Source organism: Triturus cristatus, chromosome 1_2, assembly GCF_964204655.1.
Source record: "Triturus cristatus chromosome 1_2, aTriCri1.1, whole genome shotgun sequence".
In the NCBI taxonomy this organism is placed as follows: Eukaryota; Metazoa; Chordata; class Amphibia; order Caudata; family Salamandridae; genus Triturus; species Triturus cristatus.
Window position 1 is genome coordinate 127151798 of NC_140580.1, and position 27243 is coordinate 127179040.

The 27243-nt window shown below is 45.1% G+C and overlaps 1 protein-coding gene across 1 annotated transcript in view; it reads left to right on the forward strand.

The window, feature by feature from the left end:
- The window catches only part of LOC146866941 (importin-9-like), a 196108-nt gene that overhangs the window by 39933 nt on the left and 128932 nt on the right, over positions 1-27243 (forward strand). The window contains exon 2 of the mRNA XM_085614697.1: positions 9000-9061. Coding sequence (XP_085470823.1) covers positions 9000-9061 — 62 coding nt within the window. The remainder of the gene's footprint in view (positions 1-8999; positions 9062-27243) is intronic.

Here is a 27243-nt window from a genome sequence, read left to right on the forward strand (position 1 = left end):
CCCCAATACATAACTTCATTTTTGAAGATCACATTGTCACATTAGCTTCATCTTTCTAATGGAACACTCCACTTCATATTTTCATGCTAATTCCGTTAATTTATCATGTGAAATAGCTGCACGTCTCATTATTGCTTTACTCAAATATATCAGTTCATTTTCCTAATAATTTTCCACATGGGGAATATCTAAACATCTCCTAATCCTTTCTTCTAATTCCACCTTTAATTTTGAAACACCTAATGGTCTTGCTCTTTTCTTTGCTAGTATAGGATCACTCGGCACCTTAGTCTTTTTATTGTCTGTGGTTTCTTCAAACCCTGATGGAAAAATTCCACCCTCAAATGGTGAGGTCTCACTTTTGGCAACTGGTGTCGTAAAAACAATCCTTCCTTCCTTCTCTCAATGTTTGAACATTTTGCAGTGGTGTCTACGCAACAGTATGTGAATTCTGCGATGTCTGCATGAATCCTGTCGCAGCTTCGCCTCCTACAGCACCTTGAGCTACGTTATTTGGGACAATATGGATCGGTGCAGTCGCAACTGCCACTACCAATGTCCATGTTGACACCACTTGTGCCACTTCAGCAGGTATATTTGCAACTTGAAGTGCTGGAAATGATCGCTTGTTCTGAATTGCATTCGGGTCAACAGGGCCTGAAGCCCCTGTAGCACTGGAAGCTATATCACTATCAGTATTTGTTGTAGGTGCCACATGTGGTGGAACTGAAGCCAATAAAGCATCCAGAACATCATCCATGAATCGCTATCAGTGTCCGTTTTCTTTCCAGCTTCTTCATCATTTGTTTCCAATTTCTTTTAGTCTTTTCTGTGGTCACGACAGGGTACATTCTAGCTTCCTCGATTATACATTTTCTCCACCTTTGCTATTCTTTGTCCTATTGAGCATCTGCATAATTTCGCTTAGCTCTTTGTCCTGTTCTGATATTTCTCTTTATCACGTGCTGCTGTCTCCCAAGCATTACATGCTTCTTAATGTGAGGGTCTAGGAGGTGGTTTCATATTGTATAAGTTCAATAACCTCTAAATCAAATGTACCATTTTGTGGAAATATAAATGAACTCTAATTTTCAGTAATCTTGCACCATTGACAAAGCCACAAACCTGCATGAAACCGTACATTTGTCGTCCTGTAACAAACTGGCCTACCTTCTGGTGACGAATATTCACTTTCTTGAACTATATCACCTCTAATCCAATCTCCAAGGGTTACGAAACATTTCATTTTTGCAATAATTCAACAAATGATGTGCAATGATTAAGTTCAAATTTCGGGGTTTTGATTCTGGTTTTGATTCTGGTTCTAATTCCGTATACTTCAATCTTTCTCCAATCATGTCACAGCTTAATATTTGAGTTCTCATCAACCAGTCTCAGCAAGGCACTTCACAACAGCTGTTTTATCCCAGCATGGCACTCTGTCGTCATTAACCAATAACAGCTCGACTCTAATGCCAACTGACCAATCTCAGCATGGCACCCTATGACGTTCTCCTGACTCCTTTCATCGGTTCACCTTCCTTTTCAACTTTCTCGTACACAAATTCTACAACTCTAAGCATAATAAACAACTAACTTTTGTCTGCTCCACTTAAGAAATTCCAAATCATTCATTTATACAAAAATTATCGGAAGTAAGGTTTTAACACCCCCCGACTTCCCTAATCTTACACATACGCGAATGAAATCTTGACCAGCGGGAAATTACTCCAACTATGTAGCTTCTCCTTTTGGCAATAGGCTCCACTAACCCCAATCAATATTAGTACAATCACATCATTGTTATAGTCCATATATCAATTGTGCAATTTGAAGATATCTTACAATTGTGCACCACAAATAACACCACAGTTTGAACTGCTTATCTATTCTGGCATCTTGTACTACTTCGAGTCCGATAACTACTTCAACTACTTCAACTGCTCAACAATTTACGCTTACACACTACTATTTCCAAGCACAACCAAACAACACGACCAAATCTCAACAAAGACCATAGCGACACATAAGCTTATTGATACTCCCACTACTGCAACCACCTTCGAAACCGCAACGCCGTCAATCTTAAAGCTTTGGCTTTGGTCTTAAGGACATGGGCATTTCTCAACTAGGACTAATTATTTCAGATCCTCTCTCGTGACATAAACTATACTCTGCTACCACTGTTGGAGCACATGGTTTCACTGTCACTTACCAGTCATGAACCCTGCGTACAGGTTGATGGATCTTTTATGTCGACAGAAATGTGAGGAGGGGAAGTCAGTATAAAACAATATCAGTTATTTCTTTTAGTTCAGTCAAAAGAGTTACGTTGAGCTAAAGGGTTTCATTTTCAAATATTTTAGTTTCTCATTCTTTAAGATTTTATTTTCTAAATCTCATTATCAAAGATTAATATCAATCAATTATTTGGTAATAACGTAAATCAATATAGCAAATCAATAAGGAATTGATACAATAAAAATGCAACAAGTGTGTTCCATAAATAAACTTCCGTATTCTAAATAAATCGGTATTAATGCAAGAAGGATTAAAGGTGTCGGCTCAGATACCCATGAATGTTCCCGATAGAGAATCAAGCATAAAGCTTTAGCATAATACGCTGGATAGTATCCTCAGCTCTAATAGCAAATCAGGAAATGAGACTTTTTGTAAGGAGATGTCCAAGACAACCCAGTAAAGAGTATCCTCTTGAAGAGTCTGGGACAGGGGACACACCTAACTTCTCTCTAGTCTAAGATCACACACTAATTAAATGCACATTTACTTTGTTGCAACAAATATATTCTTTCTTCTTCTTGTTGACTAATTGGATTTCAGCACACTCCTGGAAACAGGCTTACCCTCATATTCTCACCCGAGTTCAATTGTCTTTTAAGCATGTGTATGTGAATCATCCTCCCTGTCGTCTACATCATTTGTAAAGAGAACTGTACTATCAGTCGTCTAATACAACAAATGTCTGATAATTAGTTTATAAACAGTAGCTTTCAAAATTGCAACGTCTGCAGCAAAGAGAAGAAAAACATCTTGCACAACGGTTGTGAAGTCTGAAAAAACAAGCTTTTCGGTATTCATGTCTTATTTCATTCACAGGGTCTGTGGTCAAATTAATAAACTATACTTCATTTCTATGCAACATGCCAATAGTTTTGAAGTATTAATGACTACTACAATTTTTGCACTTAACACTTCATTTTTAAAGATAAAACTCTGCACGTTATATTTTAATAAAGCATTTTACAAATAAGTAACTTCTCGTCAGCAACCGGGACCAACTTGGTTGATGTATCTGACCCACTTTCCATCACAGCCAGCCTGAAATTGTGCCTAGGTAACTGTCTACCGGCCCATAATATTATCGCTCTGTGCTTTTTGGTGGTGTTGTCCTTGAAATCTTTAAAAATTCATATCTCCGGTTCTCTTTATTGGGTTTTTGTTATTTTGGTGTCGCTTTGTTTATTACACTTTACACTATTTCTAATTCGGTTAGGGATTTTTATTCGGCATTTTGACTTTGTTACTATTTGCTGCTGCAGGAATACTTTTCACATTGCCCTAAGTTAGGCTGGTCTGCTCTGTGAAATAGCTACCGAGTGATTGAGCTCAGGTTAATTTAGTGATTATTTCTTGAGGTGGATAGTCAACTACCCCAAATACAATTTCTTACAGTACCTTTCCGCAATGTCGAGGTGTTGGGGAGATGGGCACGTGGACTAAATTCCTCTTCGACGTTGGCAGCCACCCAATCGTCACTTGTAGCCCTGGCCATGCATCCTGTCTGGCATCCCAAAGAGTTGAGTACTGATAAACTGGTCCTGCACTTATAATGTATTTTTTGTTGCATGTAAAAGGAGGTTCCCATGTTTGTCATTGCCTTTGCAAATAACGTCACACCCTTAAGTCGTGCACATAAGAATGAAGCTTTGTAGGGAGGGCCGCGGCTGCCTCAGGAAGAGAGAGAGTAACCCAACTAGTTGGAAAACAGATAAAGAACCCTTACCATGTTATGTTTCATCATTAATGCCTTTGGTTGCCGGATTTTAATATCGAGCCTTTAAGCATTCACATGCGTTTTCTTAGTGGTGCTTCTCTGTACATCCCTTTATACCACTGTGCGCTAACACATTTAATATGCTTTTTGGATTAATGTGCATCAAATTCACTCCTCTTAAAGCTGTACTGTAGGAAAGTAGGAGCTGTTTTTATGGATACCCCCACGTTTTGCCTGGTGCTAAGCTGTTTTGACTAGTCTGACTGGGATCCTGCTAATCCCGACCCCAGTCTCTCTGCTTTCTCCCTTAAATTGTTCTGTTCAGTACTTGGGTACATCCCAGATTGGTTACCGAGGTACTCTTATTAGTCCCTAGTATATGGTACCAAGGTACCCATGGCATAGGTAACCCAGAGGTCCCCCATGGGCTGACGCATGTATTATGCCACCCATGGGAGACCATTCAAACTGTAACTATAGGCCTGCCATTGCAGCCTGTGTAAGCTGATGCTAGCACCACTTACGAAAGATCTAGGTTTCCTATATCTAGGGTCACTGCACTGAAAACCTATAAGTCACTCCTATAGCAGGCCTTTGCAATCCTAAAGGCAGGGTGCTTGGTTCGAAGTGTGAGGGTGCCCCTGCATGAGCAGGGTACCCCTACAGCCTACGGAGTCCATTCTCCTGGGTTGTAAGTGAAACAGCCATATACCATACAAGGGGGCACCGCGTAATTACGCGACAACCCTCTTGAAACTGGCTGCAACGATTCCTATCATGTTTGGTATCAAACATGTTGGAATCATACCCCCACACCGTAAACGGTGTGAGGTATGATTCCAAGCACCAGAACACCTCTGTTAGGCTCTCAGTGCTCCCGGCACCAGTCTTCTAAACCCGGACAGCACAACATGGTTGCCCTCCTGCTGCTGAGCCAGGCTCGAGCAGGCGAAAGGCAGAACAATAGGTATCCTGTCACAGGGAGTTGTGACCACTTCCCAGACAGGATTTAGTGTATTGGGGCCGGGTGGGTGTCCTTGCCAGCGCCACTCAGTCTGCATGACGGGCACATTTGGTGCCTCCTTGCATAGTCCAGTTAAAACCAGCTCTGGGAGCCGCTGGCTCTTGCTCTGGCGCGAAATCGGACAAAGGATATGGGAGTATCCTCCCCACTGTACACTTCCTCCCTTGGGAGGGAACCTTAAATCGTCCAAACCCTTTCCCTAGTGTACTTAAGGGCATAACTTTGGGTAGGTCCCGAGATTCGTCATGGAACACGATTCAATTCAGACACCACTTCAACTTCTACCATCTGGGCACTCTGGACTTCGCTGGACTACGTTTGGGCTCGACTTTGTCCCCCTTTCAGTCTGCTGCATCGCTTGTGTACCATACAGGAACTTTCCAAGGCCTGTGGGCACCAAAGACACCTGAAGAAATATCCCTTGGAGAGGAGGAGTCACTTCCCTGCATCTGCTTGTAACGCAACGAAGCTGACCGGTCTGCTGATCCTGAACTCCCAGGGACTCAGAAAGGCTTGGCAACACAGGTGGGGGTTCTCCACATCTCTCGAGGCCTGCTTGGCCCTCTCACCACCAAGTTTGAGGCCAGTATCCCCCAGAGGAGCTGCAGTAACCGAACCCCTGTGCACTGCGTCGACTTGCCGTTGCAAAGACTCGTTGGCTACCTTCCACCAAGATCTTCGGGCTCCAAGTAGCCCCAGCCTCGAGCATCTCCAGTGACGAGAATCTTCGTCTGCATTGTTTGTATCATGGCCTGCATCTTTTGGTGGGACGCTTAAGGTCCTCTCTGGACACCAGTGCCTCCGTCCTGTGGGTCCATTTGAGGGTCATCTTTGTTTCTTTTGGGCTCATGATTGCTTGGGGCCTGCCCTGACTCCCATGCTTGTGATGAGTCCACTGAGCCTTGCTGGTCCTGACATTGCACCTTCTTCGACATCCATGTTGTTTGCAGTTGCCAAGGCTTGTTGGTGCTTCAGATGGACACCGACCCATCAGCTCTCGACATCCGACGTGGGACAGCTCGTGCACAGCTCCTAGTCTTCATCTGTGTCGCCTGGTCCTCACAGCTGCAGAGTCAAGGTCACTGTCGACTCTCCTGCAACACTCAACATTGGTGGGCATTCGTCTTCAGGTCTCCAGATCAATCTTGTGTGACATAGACACCGTTCCCTCTGCTTGCATGTACCTAACAGCTAGAATTCACCTTCGGATTCCACCGGACACTTTCTCCTTCTCCAGCAGTGACACTTTCCTGAAGTCCTCCATTGGTTTCGACTGCGGTTTCTGACACTACTTAACACCTGTGCACCCAGCTTCCCTGGTGTAGGTAATGTGGGTGCTAGGGTATCCACAGGTGGGGTGTCGCTCCAACCTTCTGTTTTCCACTGGATTTCTTCAGGGACAACTGGGAAAGGTCCTTTTTCTTTAAAATTGCAACCACGACTTGCACGTTGATTTGTACAGAGAATGCAGTCCTGTTCCCACACTGCACACTTATCTCCGTGGGGTTCCTAGTCACTCACCTTTTGGTGGTTCCTTGGGGGCCTGGCACTTCTAAATCCTCTAGACATTGTCTTGACACAAGTCGTGGTTCTTATACCACTTTCTTAATATATGGTTTGGTCTCTCTCTGGGGTTCACTGTGTATTCTGTGCTGTTTATGTGATTTGTATGCAACGTATTGTGTGCATTGTGCATATCTCTGGGTAGGAGATATCTAAACATGTTAGTTAGTATTATATAATAAATATATATTTTTATAAATACCTTGTGTGGTTCTTTTTCATTTAATCGATACCTAGAAGATTGCATTCTGGTAAAACAAGCTGCTTTACACTTCTTCTGGACTAAGCCTGAAGGCTGCTCTCCACAGCTACCGCTTAGAGAGCTTTTTAAGGTTGTCTTAGACCTCCTAATTCACCATAAGGGTTTTCTGGACTTATGCAGTCTGTCAACTTACATAAGTGTATCATATACCAGGCTAGCCACTCACATGCACAGCTTACAATCTTCATTTCCATATATTTTCCAGTCTTTCAAGGGAGCAGGAGAGTTTTACTCTAAACCGTAACTCTTTCAGAACAGTTTGGTCAGTTGTTGTGGCAATGGTAAAATCAAAGGAGGCGAGGGAAGCCAGCATTTTGTGCATTTTAAGATTTTATCCCTGTACTCAATGTGTTGCTCTATATGACCATTGAGGTGCATCTTCGACACATGGCTCATGTAGCCAATACCAATTTATTGAAAGTTTCTTTTCAAGCTTCATGGAAACATTTGATAAGGGTAAATGGAATGTGCCAAATGTGTGGGTAGTGTCGATCTTGATGATGCGCCAAAACATCAGGTGATTGGACTGCATTCGCAGATGCACTGGAAGGCCGTCCAGAGGGATGTTTGAATTTAAAAGACCTGCTACCAGGTCAAAATTATTGCATTCTTCTTTTCCGTCCTGTGATGCAGCAGTGTAGGGGTGGACGAGGCCTTGAATGTGTAGAGGGGTCCTTGTGAGTGGAGTAACGCTGTCCCCACTCTACTCTTTCACATGCAAAACTGTCATACAACTGATTTATTCCCAGCCCACACAACCTTGCGATGTGATCCTGCCAAGTGACTGACTGCCAAGCCCTACAGTCTTTGTCATTCCTTTGACTTGTGACAGAATCTGAACGAGTCCTAGCCGCCTTTCAGAGCCATGTGACTGAGCCTTACCTAATACTACCGGTCTTTTACAGGCGATGCCAACATGTGACGAATGTTTCCTCAACCCTGCCTGCCACCCCTGCTCCCACTGTACCTCTCTCTCTTAAGTGATACTTACCTGTGACTGCAGTGTTTGCCAATTGTCAGGAGACATTGTCAGTCTGGTATTTTTAGCTAGCAGCTTGTATTTTTTCAATTGAAAAAGTATACACCCAAGTCTCAAAATGCGAATTTGGCTAAACGACTGGTTGCGGTTAGTACACTTCACATGGCACCACCTATCAAATTTGTCTGATAGGTGCTCTGCAGCCCCACCTTCAGATGCGGAATAGGAAGGGGCAGTCCTACATGCAATAACACAGATGGTAATACAAGTCAGACAAACATTGCTGAAGTAATGAATGCATGGATTATTGGCATTACACACCAATGAGAACTTGAGCATTTCTGTCCACACTTTCATCCATTCACAGCACATAGGGTAGATCATTCGCTAGTACGCGAGAACGAGGTCAGGGACAGCTGGCTTTCAAAGCACTGAGGCAGGCCCCCCCTCTCATGATTCGGCTCGCCACATTTGCATGACTTCCTTGGCCTCAGCTCTTCATTAGGTCTTGCAAAGGCCTTGTTCTTCTAGGGTGCAAGTTCCGACTAGCTGTTTTCCATCATGTTTCAAATCTTTGAGGCAAACAATAATGCTTCGCCAATCGGCATGAACCCTGTACCTCAGAGCAAGCCACGTTGCCTCAGCTTTCTTTGTCTGTCTCCACTGTTCACATATAGTTTTCTCCAACTCACACGTCCAGACTTCAAAAAATATATATATTTCCCCGTTCTGAACAGGATTCGGTTGACCCATTCACAGCCATTGTTTTAGTTTTATGAAACTTTGTCATGTTAAGCACAACAAAATGTTTATAGAGACACTTTGGTTTTGAAATCTTCACACTGTTGCTTTTGTTGGCTCCATCGTCTTTTTTTTTTTTAAAGAATATTTAATTTTGTTTTCGGGTGGGTTTTAAAAAAAAGCAGTTATAATGGAAAATTACAGTATTGATGATGAATTCTCGGAAGGGAGCAGTACTTTAGTAATCTGACAATCCTAGAAAACTACATTGTGAACTTCATTTTGCACACAACCAGTAGCAGCTTTGAAGTCTGTGCGCGCTGCATACAGAAGGGAATGTCTGATTCGCAAATCACTTTCACCATTTGTACAAAACTCTATTCACTTTGGCTTTTCTTTCTACTCCTGTTTGCAGAGTTCGGAGTTCATTTGGCGGAGTTGACTGTCGACCCACAGGGAGCACTTGCCATTCGACAAGTGAGTCCGAGTATTATTACATGTATATATTTACTTCACCTCCATCTGTGCGTGTTCATCACATCTCTAAATACAAATTACTCGTGGAGAGGTAATGTGCTCACGACCCAAGCTGGTTAGTAGATTTAAGCTATTGGGATTGCCTCTCTGGATATAGTCCACTGATATAGGTCCATAATTTTCCCTGTAGGCTGTCTCTTTACCTTTAATGTAAAGTTTTAATGTCTGCTGGGTTCCCTATGGATGCAACTTGCCTACTGCCTGGTATTAATTCTCAATTGCAGGAATAAAGAGAACAGAAAAGGAAAAAAAACACCCTCCATAACCTTTCACTTGTAGACAAGAATCACTGAACGTCTCGGTAGCTATAGATTTGGGCTGAGCTTTTCTGGTCAAGAGCAGTCTGAATTAAGCAAATTCTCTGTGAATGCATGCCTCTCTGTCTGTCACACCCGCTCTTGTTGGGAGTCTTTTTATCAAGTTTTATTTTTTGTTGTGTAGCAAATATTCTTAGTATTTCAAAGGGCTGTTTGATCCTATGAGAGTTTCTTTCTTTTTTTTTCTTTTACAGTACATCAGTGTAATGTCATTCAACAATTCAGGTGCATTAATGATGCGCTAATCTTACACCTTCCCGTACAAATTTGTTGCATAGCATCAACTACCCCCCCCCGCACCCTTATCTAACATTTGCAAAACCCCCATCCAGCGATCATAGGGCAGCACATGATTATAGTATACAAATAGCATTACATTCCGTAGTATACGGGGTCATTAGGGTATGCGATATGCAGACATCACAATTACTGCTTAAACTAGGAGGGTAGTTTAGCCTCCTACCACTATGGCAGGTAGCCAAAAACTCACCCGTCCCACTATCCAGCATCACTACTCATTTGCCACAATTTCACTGCAATTAGACAATGCCTCAGATTCTGCCTGTGAGGACCACGAGCGGGCTCTAGGACTGTCCTCCTTCCTGGTTCCCCACCCCCTCCCTGGCCCTCTCCCTGAACTGTCTCGTTCCCCAGGAGAAAGACAGTCAGGGGTCCCCAGATGTCTTTCGGCCGCGATTTTATGGGTAATATTTCGGCATAATAATACATGTGATCTTGCCACGTGGACATCGTATTTATCCATTCCTTGAACTTAGGAGCGCGCCCCCGTCCCCATTTGCATGCTACCTTATGTTTTGCTAGGAGCAAACCCATTGCCAAATATTTCCTATGCACTGTTTTTATGTCCTGAGTGAGCCCTAGAAGAGCCATGAGCGGGTTCGGGGATATTTGAGCACCTATCATTGTGGACATCCCGTCAAAAACCTGTGTCCAGTAGGCAGCCACCTGAGGGCAGCTCCACACTAAATGTATGAAATCTGCTCCTTCACTTCCACATCTTGCACAGTTGTCATGTTCCCGCAGTAGGAGTTTGTGCAGTTTGACCGGAGTATGGTATAATCTATGCAGAAATTTTAAGTGTATGAGGCGTAGCCTACTATTGCCTGTGACCTCCTCCGTCTGCTTGCAACTAAATTCCCATAGCTCGTCTGTCAGTGGTATATCTAGGTCGTTGTCCCATTCCCGTCTGGCCCGTGGAGTTTGGGGAGGTGGCGCTTTCTGTATGTGTTTATACAAGAGTGATGTGACCTGTCGTGGGGCTTCCGCCTGTAATAAGTCATGTAGGGGTGCAAATATATCTGGCTCTTCGGGAAATGCAGGGGTTACCGCTTTTACGCTTTGCCTAAGTCGAATATACATAAAGGTGTCCTTGGTTGTGGGCACGTGTGCCAAAGAATTGTCTCTTAGAGCGAAATTGTCCCCCGATATATAGATTCCCCCCCCCCCCAGGTGGTGTAATGCAGACCATCAAGCAGTTTGCGGCATATCCCCTCATTTGTGACTTGCAATAAGGGATTACGTAGCGGGAGCATCCTAGGGGAATACATCATGGGGGCTCCTAACCTGCGTGCAATCTGTCTCCACGCAGCGAGAGTACAGTCCACCGTGGAGGGGTCTCGCTCTCGCTCCTTCGCCCTAGTAAAGAGGTAGCCCTCTGGAGGCATCGGCGACATATAACCGTCTTCCACCACCAGATGAGGCATGAAGGGATGCGGGTGAACCCAGTAAACTGCGAAATGTGCCTGCCCACAATAGTAATAGTACTCAAAATTGGGAACATCGTATCCCCCCTGTTGGTACGGCAACATCAATGTGGCTAGGCTGAGCCGCGCCTGTTTCCCGCCCCATATAAGTCTTATAAGTTGTGTCTTAAGTGTGTTAAAGAAGGACCTCCTGGGATGGTATGGGATGTTGATTAAGAGATACAGGCATTTAGGTAGTAGAATAATCTTAATAAGGGATATCCTCCCTGCCATTGACAGTGGTAGTCGTATCCATTTGGTGATGTTGTCTTGTCAATATCTACGCCATAATTCGCACGCATCCCTGGTTTTATGTACCCCTAGGTATTTTAACTCGTCACTCTCCCAAACCAGGGGATAATTCAATTGTGTGGTAGGGTTTTGTGCGTGAGGGGGAATACTGCAGATTTAGTCCAATTTATTTGTATTCCAGAAATGGCGCTGAATTTGGTTATCTCCCTCAACACAGGATTAAGATTCTCTTGAGGCTTTTTGATATACAGGGTCATATCGTCCACATAGAGGGAGATAAGCAATTGTCTAGCAGGATAAATCAGGGATCTCTCATTGTGATGCTGTCGTAGCTTTGCTGCCAAGGGCTCGATGGCCAAAGCAAATAAAATTGGGGATAGCGGACATCCCTGCTTCGTGCCTCTGGAAACGGTAAAGTGAGAAGAACGTGCACCATTCAGCAGGACTGTGGCTATCGGCCGCGTGTACAGCAGTTTAACAGAGTTCAAGAGGGTAAAGGGCATCCCCATGTAACTCAGATTTCCCATCAGGTAATCCCACTCCACTGAATGAAACGCCTTGGTGGCGTCAAAAACCGCCACCGCTGAGCAATTGGGATCTATGCCTTGCAGTACTGCTGAAAGTGTTCTAAGGTTGTGGGATGTGGCACGATTTGGGATGAATCCCGCCTGATCCGGCAACACCAATCTTTCCATCGAAAAACTGAGGCGGATCGCTAAAACCTTTGCTAGGATTTTAGTATCACAATTCAGTAAAGATAGGGGTCGGTATGATTCACAGTGTAGCGGGGATTTGCCGGGTTTTAGTAGCGCGGTTATTTGAGCCTCCCGCATGGTTCTCGGTAGGCTGCCCTCCTCTAACGCCGCATAGAACACTTCTTTCAAGATGGGTGCTAAAATTGGTGCGAAGGCTTTATAAAATTCTATTGGCAGGCCTTCTGAGCCCGGGGCTCGCCCTGATTTCATATGCATTATTGCCTCAGTAATCTCGTCCACCTCCAATTCCAAATTCAGGAATTTTTGTTGATTAGGTCCTAACCATGCCAATGCTGTGTCCTCTAAGTATTGTGGCAAATCGAGCGGGGTGCCAGTGTTTTATAGTACTCCCTGAACGTATTGAGTTGATCAGAGAGGTTTCTATATATGGTCCCCTGTGCATCTTGTATCTCCGCGACAAAGTTTGAGAACTTGGGGGGGGGGGGGTCTAATCATGCGTGCTAAAACCTTCCCTGGACGATCACCTTCACCATAAACCCTGGCCAGGTATGGTTTCCCTCAGAAGTTACTTTCCCTGCTCGTGGTTTCCTCGTATTCTGTGAGTGTTTCCCGTATTTTAGCTCTATGTGCCCCATCATTCGGGTGTGCCTGAAGCTCTATTTCTAGCGCTTTAAGTTCCCCTTCCAGGCTATGCAGGTCCCTGCGTAGAGTTTTGAGTATGCCCCCACCCTTTGAGATACACCATTCCCTGGCCGTGACCTTAAATGCCTCCCAGACAACAGTGAGGCTGGAAACAGACTGCACATTCCGTTAAAAAAATTCCTTAATTTCCCGCTCAATTTCCGTCCTAAAAACTGTGTCTTGGAGATGCAGGGGATTGAGACGCTGACTGTTATACGGGGTGTGGCTTATCGGGGGCTGCAGCTCCATCACCACGGGGAAATGATCTGAATATGTGTGAGCCACATGGGTTACGTGTACTAGCCAATGCGCCATCCCGACTGATACGATCAGGTAGTCAAGTCGAGCCCAAGACGAGTGAACCACCGAGTGGTGCGTGCCCTCCCGCTGCATAGGGTGTTTATACCGCCATGTGTCAAGTTGGTAGTTGTTGTCTATTATATCTTTTAGTACTCGGTGCGTGGTCGTGAAATGCATTGGGGAAACTAGAGATCTATCCATCTGGGGCTGCACCACTGTATTAAAATCCCCCCCCCCCCCCAGATAACATAAGTGGTACCTATCGTTTGGATTTTACTCCATAGTAAAAGCAAAGTATGTGGATCGTCAGTATTAGGTCCGTAATAATTCGCGAATGTCACGTCATATGAGTTGAGCCTCCCCCATACCAGGCAGTGCCTCCCGTTAGTATCAGCTTCTGACCCACTGGGCATGAACCTCACTCCTCGTTTGAAAATGGCCACTCCCCGAGAGTAACCGGAGTACAATGCAAAATAACGATATGAGGTACGAGTTCCGCATTCAAGTGTGTTTCTTGCAGCAGTGCGACTGCGATGCGATGTCTAAGTAGCCTCGTACCTGCCTCTTTTTCCTAGGGTTATTCAGACCCCGTATATTCCATGATCATACATTTAGATTGTTAATATCCCGTGTGATGTCTGTCATGCCTTCGTCTATCGTGACTGCGACTGAATACTATATTGCCCCTGCTAACCAACTGGGTAGATAACATTGCATCAAACATAAAACACCCTCCCCCCACCCACTCCGGCATCCCCAACTCGACGGGCATACGTACCCTCCATACTGTTAAGAACCTTCAGTCCAACCAATACTGTCCCTCCTTGTAGGAGATTTGGGGGAACGCCCTCGGGGGAGAGTCACTAGGGGCTCACGCCGTACCCACTCTCCTCCACTGTTGCACCTACCCGCTACACCGCTGCATCAGCGGGCAGCCATGGCAGGAGAGAGGTGAGAGTCCGGGCGGAACAGATAATAATGATATATAAACTTCAATACATCACCAATGTAGGCCAGTTCCTCGGATTCAGATCACCAATGCTGATCACGCGTGTTTCGGTAGCAGTTGCTCGTCTTAGTCTGGATTTGATAGGGGAGACTGGGATCTGGAGTGTTCTTGCCTGCCCGTTCCGGCAGATGCAGCTCGACGATTCCGTTTGAGGTAGTCCTCTGCTTGTTGTGGGTTTTGGAAGAAATGTTGCCTCCCCTGGAGTGTTATCTTTAGTTTCGCTTGGTACATCATAGCGTAGGCAATCAATTGCGCCTGTAGTTTATTCTTCACAGCAGTGAATTTGCGCCTTGCATCTTGCACGGTTTGCGTGAAGTCTGGAAAGAACGACAGTATGGTGTTTTCATAGTGGACTTGTTTCTTCTCTCGAGCAAGGCGAAACACCGTGTCTGTCACTGTAGTTTAAAAAACGTGCTATCACTGGGTGAGGTGGTACTCCAGGGGGTGGGCGGACAGCCAGGGATCTGTGCGCTCTCTCCACCGTGAGGTGGGCAGAGAAGGAGTCTCGACCGAACAGCTCCACGACCAATTTTACAATGAAGTCTTCCATGCGACCCGTATTGGTCGATTTCCGCCAAGCCCAGGATGCGCACATTGTTTCTTCTGGATCGGGCTTCTAAATCCTCGTTCTTATCTGCAATTATTTTGAGCAATTTATCCATCTGCGAAACATGTTCTTTGTTTGCCGTGGCGCCATCCTCCAGGTCAGACACACTATCTGCTTCTTTGAGACGTTGTTCATGGTGGTCTAGTTTATTAACAACTGAGTCCATACGTGTATTCATGGTATCTATTTTCTCAGCGATGGTTGTGAGGCTTTGTTTCATACCAAGTAGGAGCGCCTTCCAATCTTCCTCCTGAGTGTCCATGCTATCCGAGTCTGCGTGATCCGCCGAGCTGGACCTGGGTGTTTTGCGTGTTTCAAATGGCAATTTTGTCTGCTTGGTATTGGTACGCCCCATGCTGAGACTTAACGGGGCGCCCTCGGGCGTAGTGTCGGTATATACCGTCACTCCCTAGACGTCGAGATGTATCTGGAGGCTGCCCCAGTAAGTCCTTCCCAAGAGCGCCCAGGACGTAAGCCTGTCAGAGCGGCACAGGTGTTCGGCGTGTTGGGCCCACTGTTCCCTCCAACCCCCACAACTGTATTGCTGAGCTGTCCGTCCCCCTTACTATTCCGGGCATCGGCCCAACCTTCTCTTTGTGCCCGCTCCTCGCGTGTGCTGGTGGTGCTATGACGCGGTATGTCACTGTGTGAATCGTTGGCAATGCAGGGAGCCACCACTAGATGCGCCGGAGATAGTCGGGACTCGCAGCCTTAATCCGTGGCTGTCAGGAGTGCCGCACCGCCCCCCGCAGTCAGCCGCCAACGGTTCCAGAGGGACTCCGCACCTCACTCAAAATGGCCGTCACGCAGCGTATTCTTTATGGGTATTTACAGGATGACCACTCTGGTGGCGATGCTGCACACGATCACAGAAGGGAGAGGCTCCGCTGGGTCCCCGCCGCACACAGTTATGCTTGGGTAGGTCACCCGCCAGCGTCTACTATTGCAGTATCTTGTGCTGGTTCCCGTGGCGCCCGTCAGTCAAAATGGCGGCTGTCTCCCCCCCGGGCTATGGCAGCTACACCTGATCAGGGGACGGTGAAGGTCTCCCGGGCCAGGCGCTATACTGCGCAGTGTCCTTAGGCAGTGGATCCGGCAGAGGCACCCGCCTCGGAGGAGCACAGTGCTATTACGGCATACAGTAGTATGACGGGCCAGCAAACCACACCCGCCCGCAGGGCCCACGCGACCCTGGGCTCGCCTAGCCGTCACAGCCGTCTTCCCACACGAGGCCGGAAGGTCAGCCGTCCGTAGGGACCGTCATCAGTCTGCCATTTCGTCGCGATCGGTCTCCTTCGTCCAGAAACTGCACCGCCGTGATCAGTGGCGATTCCGGTCTTCTGTGGTGTAGAAAACTGAGCTTAGTTTTAGCCAAGGATGGGGCTTAAGGATATTATTCCGCTCTGCAGGGCAGCTGCCTCACTGGTGTGCGGCCATCTTGGTCGCGCGCCACCTAGCGCACCCCCCGATCCTATGAGAGTTAACCTGTCATTCTGAAGGATGCGCAAGCCAACAAATACTCGGAGAGAGCCCACCAGAGCCGAGCAAAGGGTAACTTCTGGCTCTATGAGCCTGTGCATGAGATCAGCCTTAAAACTATTTGGCATGTAACAAAGCTTTCCAGAATATGATGAAGTGGGCATCCTGCGTCCTAAACCACCAGAGGCCTTGAAAGCCTGTTGATATCTTGGACAGTCGGGAAGGTTAAGGCTCTCTTTGGTCTTATTCATTTTCGAAGTATTCATGGAGATCCTCGCTTTCTTGTCATTGCGTAGGAATTCAGAGATGTGTTTGTCCACGGTTTTAAAAAAGGAGGGGGGAAGGAACGTCTGGGAGCATACTGGAAAATAAATTAACCAGTGGAGCTGTTGTCATTTTGACAGTTTCGGCCCAACCCCACCAGGTAACAAGTTTGGGAGACCAAGCGTTCAACTTTTTTATTTTATTTTGGTCAGTGTTTTATTGTCATTAATGGTGATTGAGTTTTTCAAGGCTCTACCAAACCAGATACCTACATATTTAAGGGCCTCTGGCTGCCATTTCAAACTCAAATAGTCTCACTGAGGAAGTACAGTGGATATTTAGTGGTAAGACCTCGGTTTTGTCCCTGTTAAGGGAGCAGCCTGACACGGAGTGCCTCTCTAGCTCCTGCATAATGCGGAGAATGACCCAATCGGCCTCCTCGGTAAATAACAGAACGCCCTCAGCCTATGCAGCTACCAATTGCCTGCAAGAGCTGAAGTTAATACTGTTAATATCGGGATTATACCCAAGTGTCGCTAGCAATGGCTCAGTAACCAGCAGAAAGAGAAGTGGGGAAAGTTGGCTTTCCTGGTGGGTACCTGCGACAGTTGGGAGAAAAAGTATTTCACATGGAAGCGTTTCACCCAAGTACATCAGGTTATACGACTGCGTAGAGAAGTAATTATTAAAATTGAGTATTTTTTTATTACATTTTTTGAAAAATAACATTGGTACGTGATAAATCTCAGAGAGCGGTCAGATAAGCATTACATTAAATACACCATTGTGAATAGAAGAGTTGAATGATGAGCCCAGCGTCTGATAAGACGCAGGTGGTGTAGAAGCTACAATTTTTTTTTAATGAAATTCGAAGCATTTGAATACACAAAATGTTGGACCCAATTGGCCTGTCAAAGTCTAATATAGTGAAACACCTTTGGCTTGGTAAGTGAATTTACTTTTTGGTATAATATGGAATGTGGATCGGCGTACCTAGATGGAGGCAATAATTCTTACTGGAAAGTGGCATATAAAGGGGATACACAGAGAATGGAAGTTAAGAGTTAAAGGGGGCGGTCTCTTCTAGATCTGTTTATTGTTTGAATAGTACCCCTCTTAAAAGTGACATGGGAGATCCTTGTGATATCTGTAAAATTCTTTAAGTGTTTGACATGGATCAATTTTGGCAGTTTATTTTTCTGTAGGTAGACATCAAGGGTGTAGTTTCCTAGAAGAATGCAGTGTGTGTTTTGTGGTAGGTTGTGTAATCTACACTTTGAATGATGCAAAGCCATGTCCACCAAGTATGGAATGTTAAATTTGTCAAGCATTTTTTATTTTTTTATTTTGTAACAATCTTTATTCATTTTGCATTTTTCACCCCACACATATCCCACCCACTCCGCCACCCCCTGCTCAGACAGGAGAAAAGTTTAATACGCCATATACATTCCAAAATTCATTACATTATTTCATGTAACGTGGTAAACTACTTCCATCTCCTATTTCTAATTACAATACAATTTACTTCATTTATTACAAATAACAAAAATAACCCCAGAAAAGATATTGTCCTAAAGTGACTAGTGCAAATACGATAAAGTACATATTCTTACTTCGAGTTTGGATCCAGACACGTAGAGGGTTAAACATTTTCATACCTTTTCTACGCTGATTACTCCCTTTTCGCCTATATGGCTATTTCTAGACTATACATTGTTAGCAACCTGGCAAGCCATTGTTGAAAAGCTGGGGCATTGGAATCCAACCAGGCAGCCTCAAATAAACATTTGTAAAACCGCCATAGAAATAAAAATCAATTCATGCCCTTCCCTTAGCCGATTAGTCTCAAAAGTCCCTAGCAGGATTACATTCTCAGACAGTTATTTCCGTTTTTAAAACTTCCGATAGAAAATACATAATGTCTTTAATACATTTTTGCAGAACATGACATGATGCAAAAATATGAACACTATCTGTATTATAAAATTCACAGCGAGGACAACATGTTCCCTTCCCTCCACCCCATTTTGCGATTTTGTCAGGTGTATAACACAAAAAGCAAGTTTTATAAAACTGTGCCTGTAGCCTGGTAGACATTAAAACCCACTTCGATAACTCATGGGCATACAAAAATGTCTCGTCTGACACTCCTACTTTCACCTGCCATTTTCTGGAGTACTTGTCCAGACATTTGGGAGGGCTGCGTTTATAAGTGTGTGTATCCCCCCAATAGATCTTACTTTATCTTGGTTTATTCTTTCAATAATTTCAACTTTCTCAAATTTTGCCTGCCCCCTCCTTTCTGTACAAGAAAATATCTAATATGGATACATTTAAAAAAATGTCACCAATCCAAAGTAAAATCTTCTTTCGGTTCTTTGAAGGATCAAAGACCAGTGGAGGGAAAAAGCACTACCAATCCGATTAATTTCCGCCCTCTTCCATTTTCCCACGCAAGCATCTCTAAAAACTTCCGCGAGTGCAAAATTATTATCTAAGGGTGTATAGAATGGTAATCTACCAATTCCACATACTCTCCGTATGGCACTCCATACTTTAAAAACACTAAAGAGGGTCTTGAACCAGACTTTTTTTTAGTAGCTGTCCTGCAGCTGGTGCCACAGACACCCACTGGTTTCTTTCCCTAATATACGTTCAAAGGCGGAGGGGATTTTATCTGTCCATTGTCCGATTGGGTCTGTAATAACTCTTGGCTATGTATTAGTGTAGTGGCCCAATAATATTTCTAATTCGGGAGAGCCAGCCCCCCTCTATCCCTAGGCAGAGTGAGAAACCTAAATGCCTGCCGTGGTCGTGCATATGCTCAGATAAATCGAGAGAATGTATGCTCTATTAACTTGAAGCACTGTGGTGTGAATTCCAAACATATTGCTCTAAAAAGATATAAGATTTATGGAAGGAAGGAAGAGCACTTTTATGACGTTGCATCTTCCTCCCATGGATAAATAAAGGTTGTTAAGCTTTTGGAGGTCCTTTTTCATACTGCGCACCACGGGTTCCAGATTTCTCCTTAACCATATTGTCTAACCTGGAGGTAACACTGATGCCTAGGTATATAGCGTTTTCTACCACCCGTTAGCCCGTCATCTTGATCTCATCATTGAGGACAACCTGGGTCTTTTCTCGATTCAATGCATACCCCAAGATTTGTCTGATGCATTCTGCCTCTTCAATTACCGTTAATGCAGAGTGCAAGTCTGCCATCACGAAAGCAATATAGTCTGCGTAGGCGAGGGTCTTGGTAGCCCAATTCTGAGACCATATTGCTGGTATTTGGCCATTGTTCTCTAATCTACGAATAAATGTATCAATATAGATCGCAAACAAAAGAGGGGAGCATAGGCAGCCCTGCCTGGTACCCCGAGAGATTGGAAACTCTTTCGAGAGTATACCGTTCACCATCACTGCGGCTGATGGTTCGACATATAGTTGTTTAATTGCTTGAATAAATCCCTCCCCTATCCCGATCCTAGACACGGCAATCCACAGATATTGCCAGGAGACCCTATGGAAGGCTTTTTCTGCATCTAATAAAACCAATGCCATAGGGTCTCCTGCAACAGTAGTGATATCAAACAGTGTGATAACTCTCAAGGTGTGGTTTATTGTGGACCTCCCAGGGACAAACCTTTGTCAGACGCTCTGAAATAACCTTGTATATTATGCGTTTTAATCTGCTCGCTAGTAATTTTGAGTACATTTTTGATTTGCAGTTTATTAATGTAATGGGCGGTATGAACCCAATTGTGCCAGGGTTTTTAAAAAAAAATTATTTTAAGGACTCCACAATTTTTGCTCGTGACCATGATGCGGGGGTTGCCCTCCGTTAAATATATACGAACAGTTCATTAAGGATTTTTTTTTTTTTAACTGGCTCGCGAAGATGACGTAAAACTCGGTTGGTATGCTTTCGGTCCCAGCCACTTCCCCTTTGCTAAGCTATTCAAGGTCACCCATAATTCTGATCAGCATGGTGGGCTATCTAAGCTTTCCTGTTCTTCTTTTTCAAATTTCTCATATGTTACGGGATTTAGGTACCCTTTAATATCCCCCTGATCCCTCTTGTCATCAGACGTATAAAGAGAGCAATAAAACCTCCCAAATGCATCCCTTATGGAATCTGGAATGGTGGTCTGCACTATCTCCGGATCGATAATTCCTCGAATTATATTGGGTTTCGTTTGCTGCCTGGTGCAAACTGCTAGTTGGTAGCCAACCTGTTCATTTAGTTCATAAACGATTTCCTTCCATGCTACAACTTTGCTTACAGCTTTGTCCGTAAATACATTGATAATGGCTGCCTTTGCAATTGCTATCCGCCGTTGTGTTGACCCAAGATCCTGACCTTCCTTAACCGCCCTGAACAAATTCACTTCTGCTACCACCAGGTTATCCTGTAATGTCTTTAGCGACTGCTTGTTTCCCCCCAAATTCCTGCTTTCATGGCATCCCATACCACCTCAGTTGTGGTACTCCCTATATTCTCTTCCAAAAATATTGGGATCCAGCTTTTTATATGGGTGCAATATTCAGTATCCGGGAGTTAAGCTCTGTCAAATGTCCAGGACCTAGAGTTAAAATTGGCTACCTCTATTTCCAGCTCTAGTACTAACGGATTATGGTCCAATAGTACTTGTGGTAGTTTCTCTATATGGCAAATTGAATTACATGAGTTAGAAATAAACATGTAATCTAATCTAGCATGGGGCATTTGTGGATTAGAAAAATAAGTGTACCCTGGATCGTTTGATTTTAACAACTGCCAGCAGTCAACTAAGCCATGAGTCTGACACATATTCCTTAAGGCGTGAAATACTTTTCATCATCATCAAAGATCTTTATTCGGATGTTAAAAACATCCATAAAAGTACATGTACATCACAACAATTCATCCAAATTAAAACAATCATTTAAAAAATTTTTAAGAAACTATCACAGTTAATTTTATAAAGTAAACTTCCTGTCAAATACAGGTATCTTAACAATAACATTATTTTACAGTACTACGTGCATTATATTTCAGCCTGGCATATGCTACAGTTGAGACAATCCACAACTAATTAGCTATAACATGTGCAAAAGAGCTACCACTAATACAAATATACAATATGCAAACTGAGTAATCAGACCATGATCATTGATGCTCGAGAACGTATAGCAGATTGAAGAAAACAACTAACTCTGAAGATTACATCGTCCGAGCCTAGCATCAATAAATCTCTAAATGCCAGGTTAAAATCCATCAGTACATTCTCTCTAAAATACGGGATTAGGTAATGTTTAGTATATTTTACAGAAAAACCACAGAAAAACATAAAATGTAAAAGGCTTTGTTTTCCACCTAAATTACAGGGACAGCTTAAATGTTCCGAATTTTTGTGGAAGACTAATGGGAAGCAAAGTAGGTTTTTAATGCTCCCGTCCCTGAAACGAAACAGCAAACTCCTATTCCATCTGCCTGTTTCTTTCGCAAGTAACCCTGGGGCAAATTATTAGACCTGTCACTTGTTTCCAAAACGGGAATGTACCTTTTAATAGCAGATTTTACAAGCTCGGTCCTTTCCCTCTCTTTTCGGTAAAGATCATACAAAGCCCTTTTTAGGTCTCGGCTCGAAGGCTGCGCTTGCGCAGTCTCGGTCCGAGGTTTAATGACTTGGAGAAGAGGGGCTTGAACCCGCCCCTCTTCTCCCCTGTTCTCCATTGGCTGGCCTCTTGAATGCTGGCTAGCCATTGGAGAAGAGGTCCGTCACTCCGAACAGGCCCTGTCCTTTTCGGATTCGGGGGCGTGTTTTTTCCAACTTTTCTAATTATCTCCTCCAGCCAATGGCAAGAGGAGAGAAAAGGAAAACACGCCCCCGAATTCGAAACCGCCACTGCGTTTCTCCGAGGCATTTCTGCTTCGCCTCGGAGAAAGGCAGTGGTGTGCTTGTCTGTGAAATGTTGGTTCTACTGAGGTCACAGTGCGCTCTGGTACTTGCACTCTTTCAGTTTTCTGTTTAGGAATGCTGTGCCCTCCCATCAACTTTAACATAGAAAAAATCTTGGATCGCAATGTCGGAACTTTGCCTTTCTAATTACCAGTCCCACTGTTTTTTTCGTTATTATTCTAAAACAGCCCATAAACATTTCGGAGCCAGGCTTGGCAAAGTTTGAGAGAGTTTCCCTAGTTAGCTTTCCGGAGAACTGCTTCAAAAGTGACGCACCTCTGGCAGCCGTAAGACCTGTCAGCCCGCTTCATGTCAACCACCAGTGCACGGCATCGGGGGACGAGAGACCCCCACGAGGCCCGGGGAATCGCGGCCGTGTCTCCGCACCTCTGAGGATGTTCCCTCCTGGGGGGGGCACTTGTGTCTGATCCATCCCGCCGTCGGAGCTCTTCACAGGGCGCAGCACGGGCGTCCTCCGGGTCCGCGGCGCATTGAGGCCCCCGTTGGCACACCCAGCCGCAGCCAAACCGTAGATCGCGTTTCCACTCGGGTCATAAAATCAAAACAAGAAATACCTCCTCCGGATCCGTCCCGCCGTGCGGAACCTCGATTGTTCCCGAGATAAGTTACACGCGAAATTAATTCAGACAAAGGAGGCCTTGCCAGAAAGACAGACAGGACCCTGCGGGGTTCGCGGGTGACTGAGGCCTGCGAACTCGGCTCCCTCGCCAAGGACAGCGTGGGTCGTACTTTTTTTTTTTTTTAAAGTTTTTATTGTGCAGAGAAAAAGGGTACAAGCAGGGGCCTACAACCTCCTGGGCCAGCCGCTAGTATTCAAAAAAGATCGGGCAGGTCAAAAAACATTGACTGGCCCACAGGGGCTCCGCTAAATTACAGAAGATCAGACTGCACAAAAGGGACTTCAGGATATACCCTTATTACATAAATATCAACAAAAGTAAAGAAAAACAAAAAGCAAGGCGAAAAACATTGAAAGAGCGTCTAACCACAGTAGAGGAACTCCACACCCGACCACCCTAGGGTGGTCAATAAAAAGGAGGGGAGTCTGAGAGGGAGGGGGGGGGGGCCACGGGAAAACCAAATCTATACACAGATGAACAAATTAAGCAAGGAACCCTCAAGGATCAGGGGGACAAGGCAACCTCAGACGTATCCACCAGGGGGGGAGAACAGATAGTCCCTCGAGGGTCGTACTTTTGAGTCGTGTGTTTTCACCTCCGCGCTCTCCGCGGCCCTCTTCACATCGCGTCAGTAAACCCGGCCTCTCTTGTCTAAGCACTTGAGCTGGAGTGGTATGTGAGGCAGAAATCCGACCTCAGGCGAGTGTCTGAACGTGGGAGCAAGAGCGCGTCTGTTAATTAGAGCTGACGTGGGATTCGCTAATTAGAGAGCACAGTTTGCGCCCGGGTCGGAGTTGTGGACTTCAAAACAGACAGCATGTTATTCCCCATTCCAGTGCGCATTAACTGCGATCGGTGACCACTCCTACCTGTCAAATGGAATTTGCGGCAGACTCATAATTCCCTTCTTGGCACAAACACTGTATAGACTGTGAGGAATGTAAATCCAGGGTTAGAGGGTCACAGTACCTGTCAGTATATGACACCGTGGAATCTGAACCAAGCAATGGGGTGCACAATGCCTGCAGTGGTAATGTGAGGAATCCGAATCCAGGGTTAGAGGGGCACAATACCTGACAGAGTGTGACACTGGAAACTGATCCAGCGATGGGGCGTTCAGTACCTGCATAAGGAATCAGGATCCAGGGTTAGAGGGGCACAGTACCTACCTAGCCGTATGTGACACTCTGGTATCTGAACCAAGCACTGGGGTGCACTGTGCCTGCAGTGGTAGGGATGCACATTGCCTGCAGTGGTAGGGATGCACAAGGGATGCTCAATGCCTGCAGTGGTAGGATGCACAACGCCTGATCCAACGTTGATTTGGATTAACACACATTTGAAAACGAGAGGTTTCAGCTCTTACCATGTCTATTACTAATATGCCGATTTTGGTATCCTTGTGAGACATGTGATATCTTTACATAGGCTTCTATCTAGACAAAACCATGTATTGCTTCTAATTTTATCCTTTCATCCTTTCATCCTTTTATCTTTTCTCGCTGTATATATTTCTTGATAGACTGGTTACACAACTATTCTTTGCTGATCAATTGCGGTTGAGTTATACACACATAGATTTAGTTTCAGTGTCTTTTGCCGCGACTGTCGTGTTTGAATAAATACGTATATTGCAGTTCTTACGAGAAATCGCAATAGTAAAAGTATTGGTATTGCCCCCAAAAAATGGGAAGGGGGCATTATGGCAGTGTTTTGTATTTGCGCGTTTTCTATAAAGCTTTATTGAAACCAATTTGGGTGAATTTGCGCTATGTTAGACATAGACTAGTTGTTTGTCTAAACGATACAGTGGTGGGGGAAATTCTGAAGCGCACCAAATTAGATTGTTTTACAGTGAGTTACGGGATATATATAGATTTAGTTCTAATGCTCTTATTTTCAATTTTCTAATTTTAACAAATGCGGGTATTGTACTATGTACGAGAAAGCGCTGTAGCTAAACTCACTGCATTGCCCTTTAATATGGGATTGAGGTATTGTGGCAATTTTTAGGTCTCAGCTCGAAGGCTGCGCTTGCGCAGTCTCGGTCCAAGATTTAATGTTTTGGAGAAGAGGGGCTTGAACCTGCCCCTCTTCTCTCCTCTTCTCCATTGGCTGGCCTCTTGAATGCTCGCCAGCCATTGGAGAAGAGGATTGTCTCTCCGAACAGGCCCCGTCCATTTCGGATTCGGGGGCGTGTTTTTTGCTACTTTTCTGATTATCTCCTCCAGCCAATGGCAAGAGGAGAGAAAAAGAAAACACGCCCCCGAATCCGAAAACGCCGCTGCGTTTCTCCGAGGCATTTCTGCTTCGCCTCGGAGAAAGGCAGTGGTGTGCTTGTTCGAGTGTGTTCTAAAAGCACAGCACAAGTTTTTGGGGGTAATTTTAAACCAGCACATCCGCAGAATCACCAAATCCCAGCGGCTTTTGCCATATGCCATCTCTTTAAGTACTGTGCAATGGGAGCTTACTGGCCTCTTTCGCTGTAATAGACACGTCTCTGGTATCCGTGCTTTCCATGTGTGTGTTAACAGCTCACTCGCTACTTGCTCCTCTACCTTCGCTCTCCTTTCCCTCTGATAAAATCTTGACCATGTTCTGGTTTTCGAAAAGCGGCTGCACAGTGTGAGGCAGGAGCCCAGTGGGGTGGTCGCAGCAAAGTTCATGTATGCCCTCGCTCCTTACCCGAGCGCTGCTCCAGTGGCGACTTCGTCCCACTCGCGGCTGCTCGTCCCCGTTGCTTCTGTGTGGGTGCCCCGGTACCTCTGTGTTCACAGCTCGCCGTAATGAGGCCTCTGATGTGTGTCCGACAGGAGTGACGCCGACCGCACAACTCTGCACACCAGGGGGGCCGCAGCTCTCTGGCCCGACGACTCCGAACAATGTCCGGGTCCACGACAATGTTCCTTGGTTCCCTGGATCATGGGCAGGGCCCAGGGATTTTCACCACTGCCTGTCACTACTGGGGAGAATCGGCCCAGTGAAGCGCGTGGGCATCCGCCGATAGCGGAGCAGCTCGCCTCCGGTCGGAGCCCCAGGTCTCACGGGCTCCGCGTTCACTCGATCGGCACGCAGCCCTCCTGCTTTTCCACTGACCAGCAGCTTCGGTGTGGACGGGAAATGCCCCTGGGGAGCCTCCTGCTTCAGAATGAATGGCTTGCTACGTGCAGGCACTGTCCTATCAGGAAATATGCCATGGGCTCAAAGCGGAGCTTAGTTCTGTGCGACAGGTATCACATTTACTCTGCGTGTGCCCTGCTCGGTACTAGTTTGAGCTGGGAATCCAGAAAAAGCCTGTGATCGTCTTGTCCGTGCAAAGCTGTCAGTTTAAAACATTCAATTAATAAGTTTCCCTTCCGTTAGTTCACTGCTCAATTATAAATACCCAATTAAATCATCCAGATAATTATCTCTTTACGGCCCTTCATCGGACACGTATGGTTAGCACAATGCACTGCTTTTAAAGCTTTAAAGTGTGTTTTTAGATACAGAAAACAACCCCTCAAACTTGCTTCAACCCTTTTAGTGCACTGCTCAAACTTACTCTGCCATTCATTACCTTGTTTAAATGTATCAGTGATGCAGACCCCCGATTCAGAAATGAAAGTGTTTTAAGAGGACGTATGTATAGAAACATTAGAGTCATTATCACGTTGGTAAGTGATGCAAAAGAGATTTAAGGAAGCAGGTGTGTATGCATCTCCTCGTCTGCAACACTAAACGTCATGTTACCAGGGCTCTTGTTCCCAAGTGTGATAGTCTCCTCTTTTCGGGTTTCAGTAAAGTATCTCCTCTCTTACTACCTAAACCCGTCCATTTGAGAGTGATTAAGCTATTGACATTGTAAATAACAATGCCGTTTCTTTAAATGTTTTAAAAACAAAAACATAAACAAAAATAATGTCATGAGCAATGCCAATAGCTCTAACTTTACCAATGCCGAGACCATTGCATTGTAAATGCTTGTTACTTGGTTCTTATGGGTGCAATCAATGGTTAGGGGCAATGAGAATAAATGCCCCTTCTCCACACTTACTAAGCTTTTTTCTACTTCCCTGAGCCAGGGTATGTAATTTGCCCGCTCACATTTTAGACAGTCCATGATAATTTCGCGGGTCAAAGAGGCAGCAGAGTTCCACCAT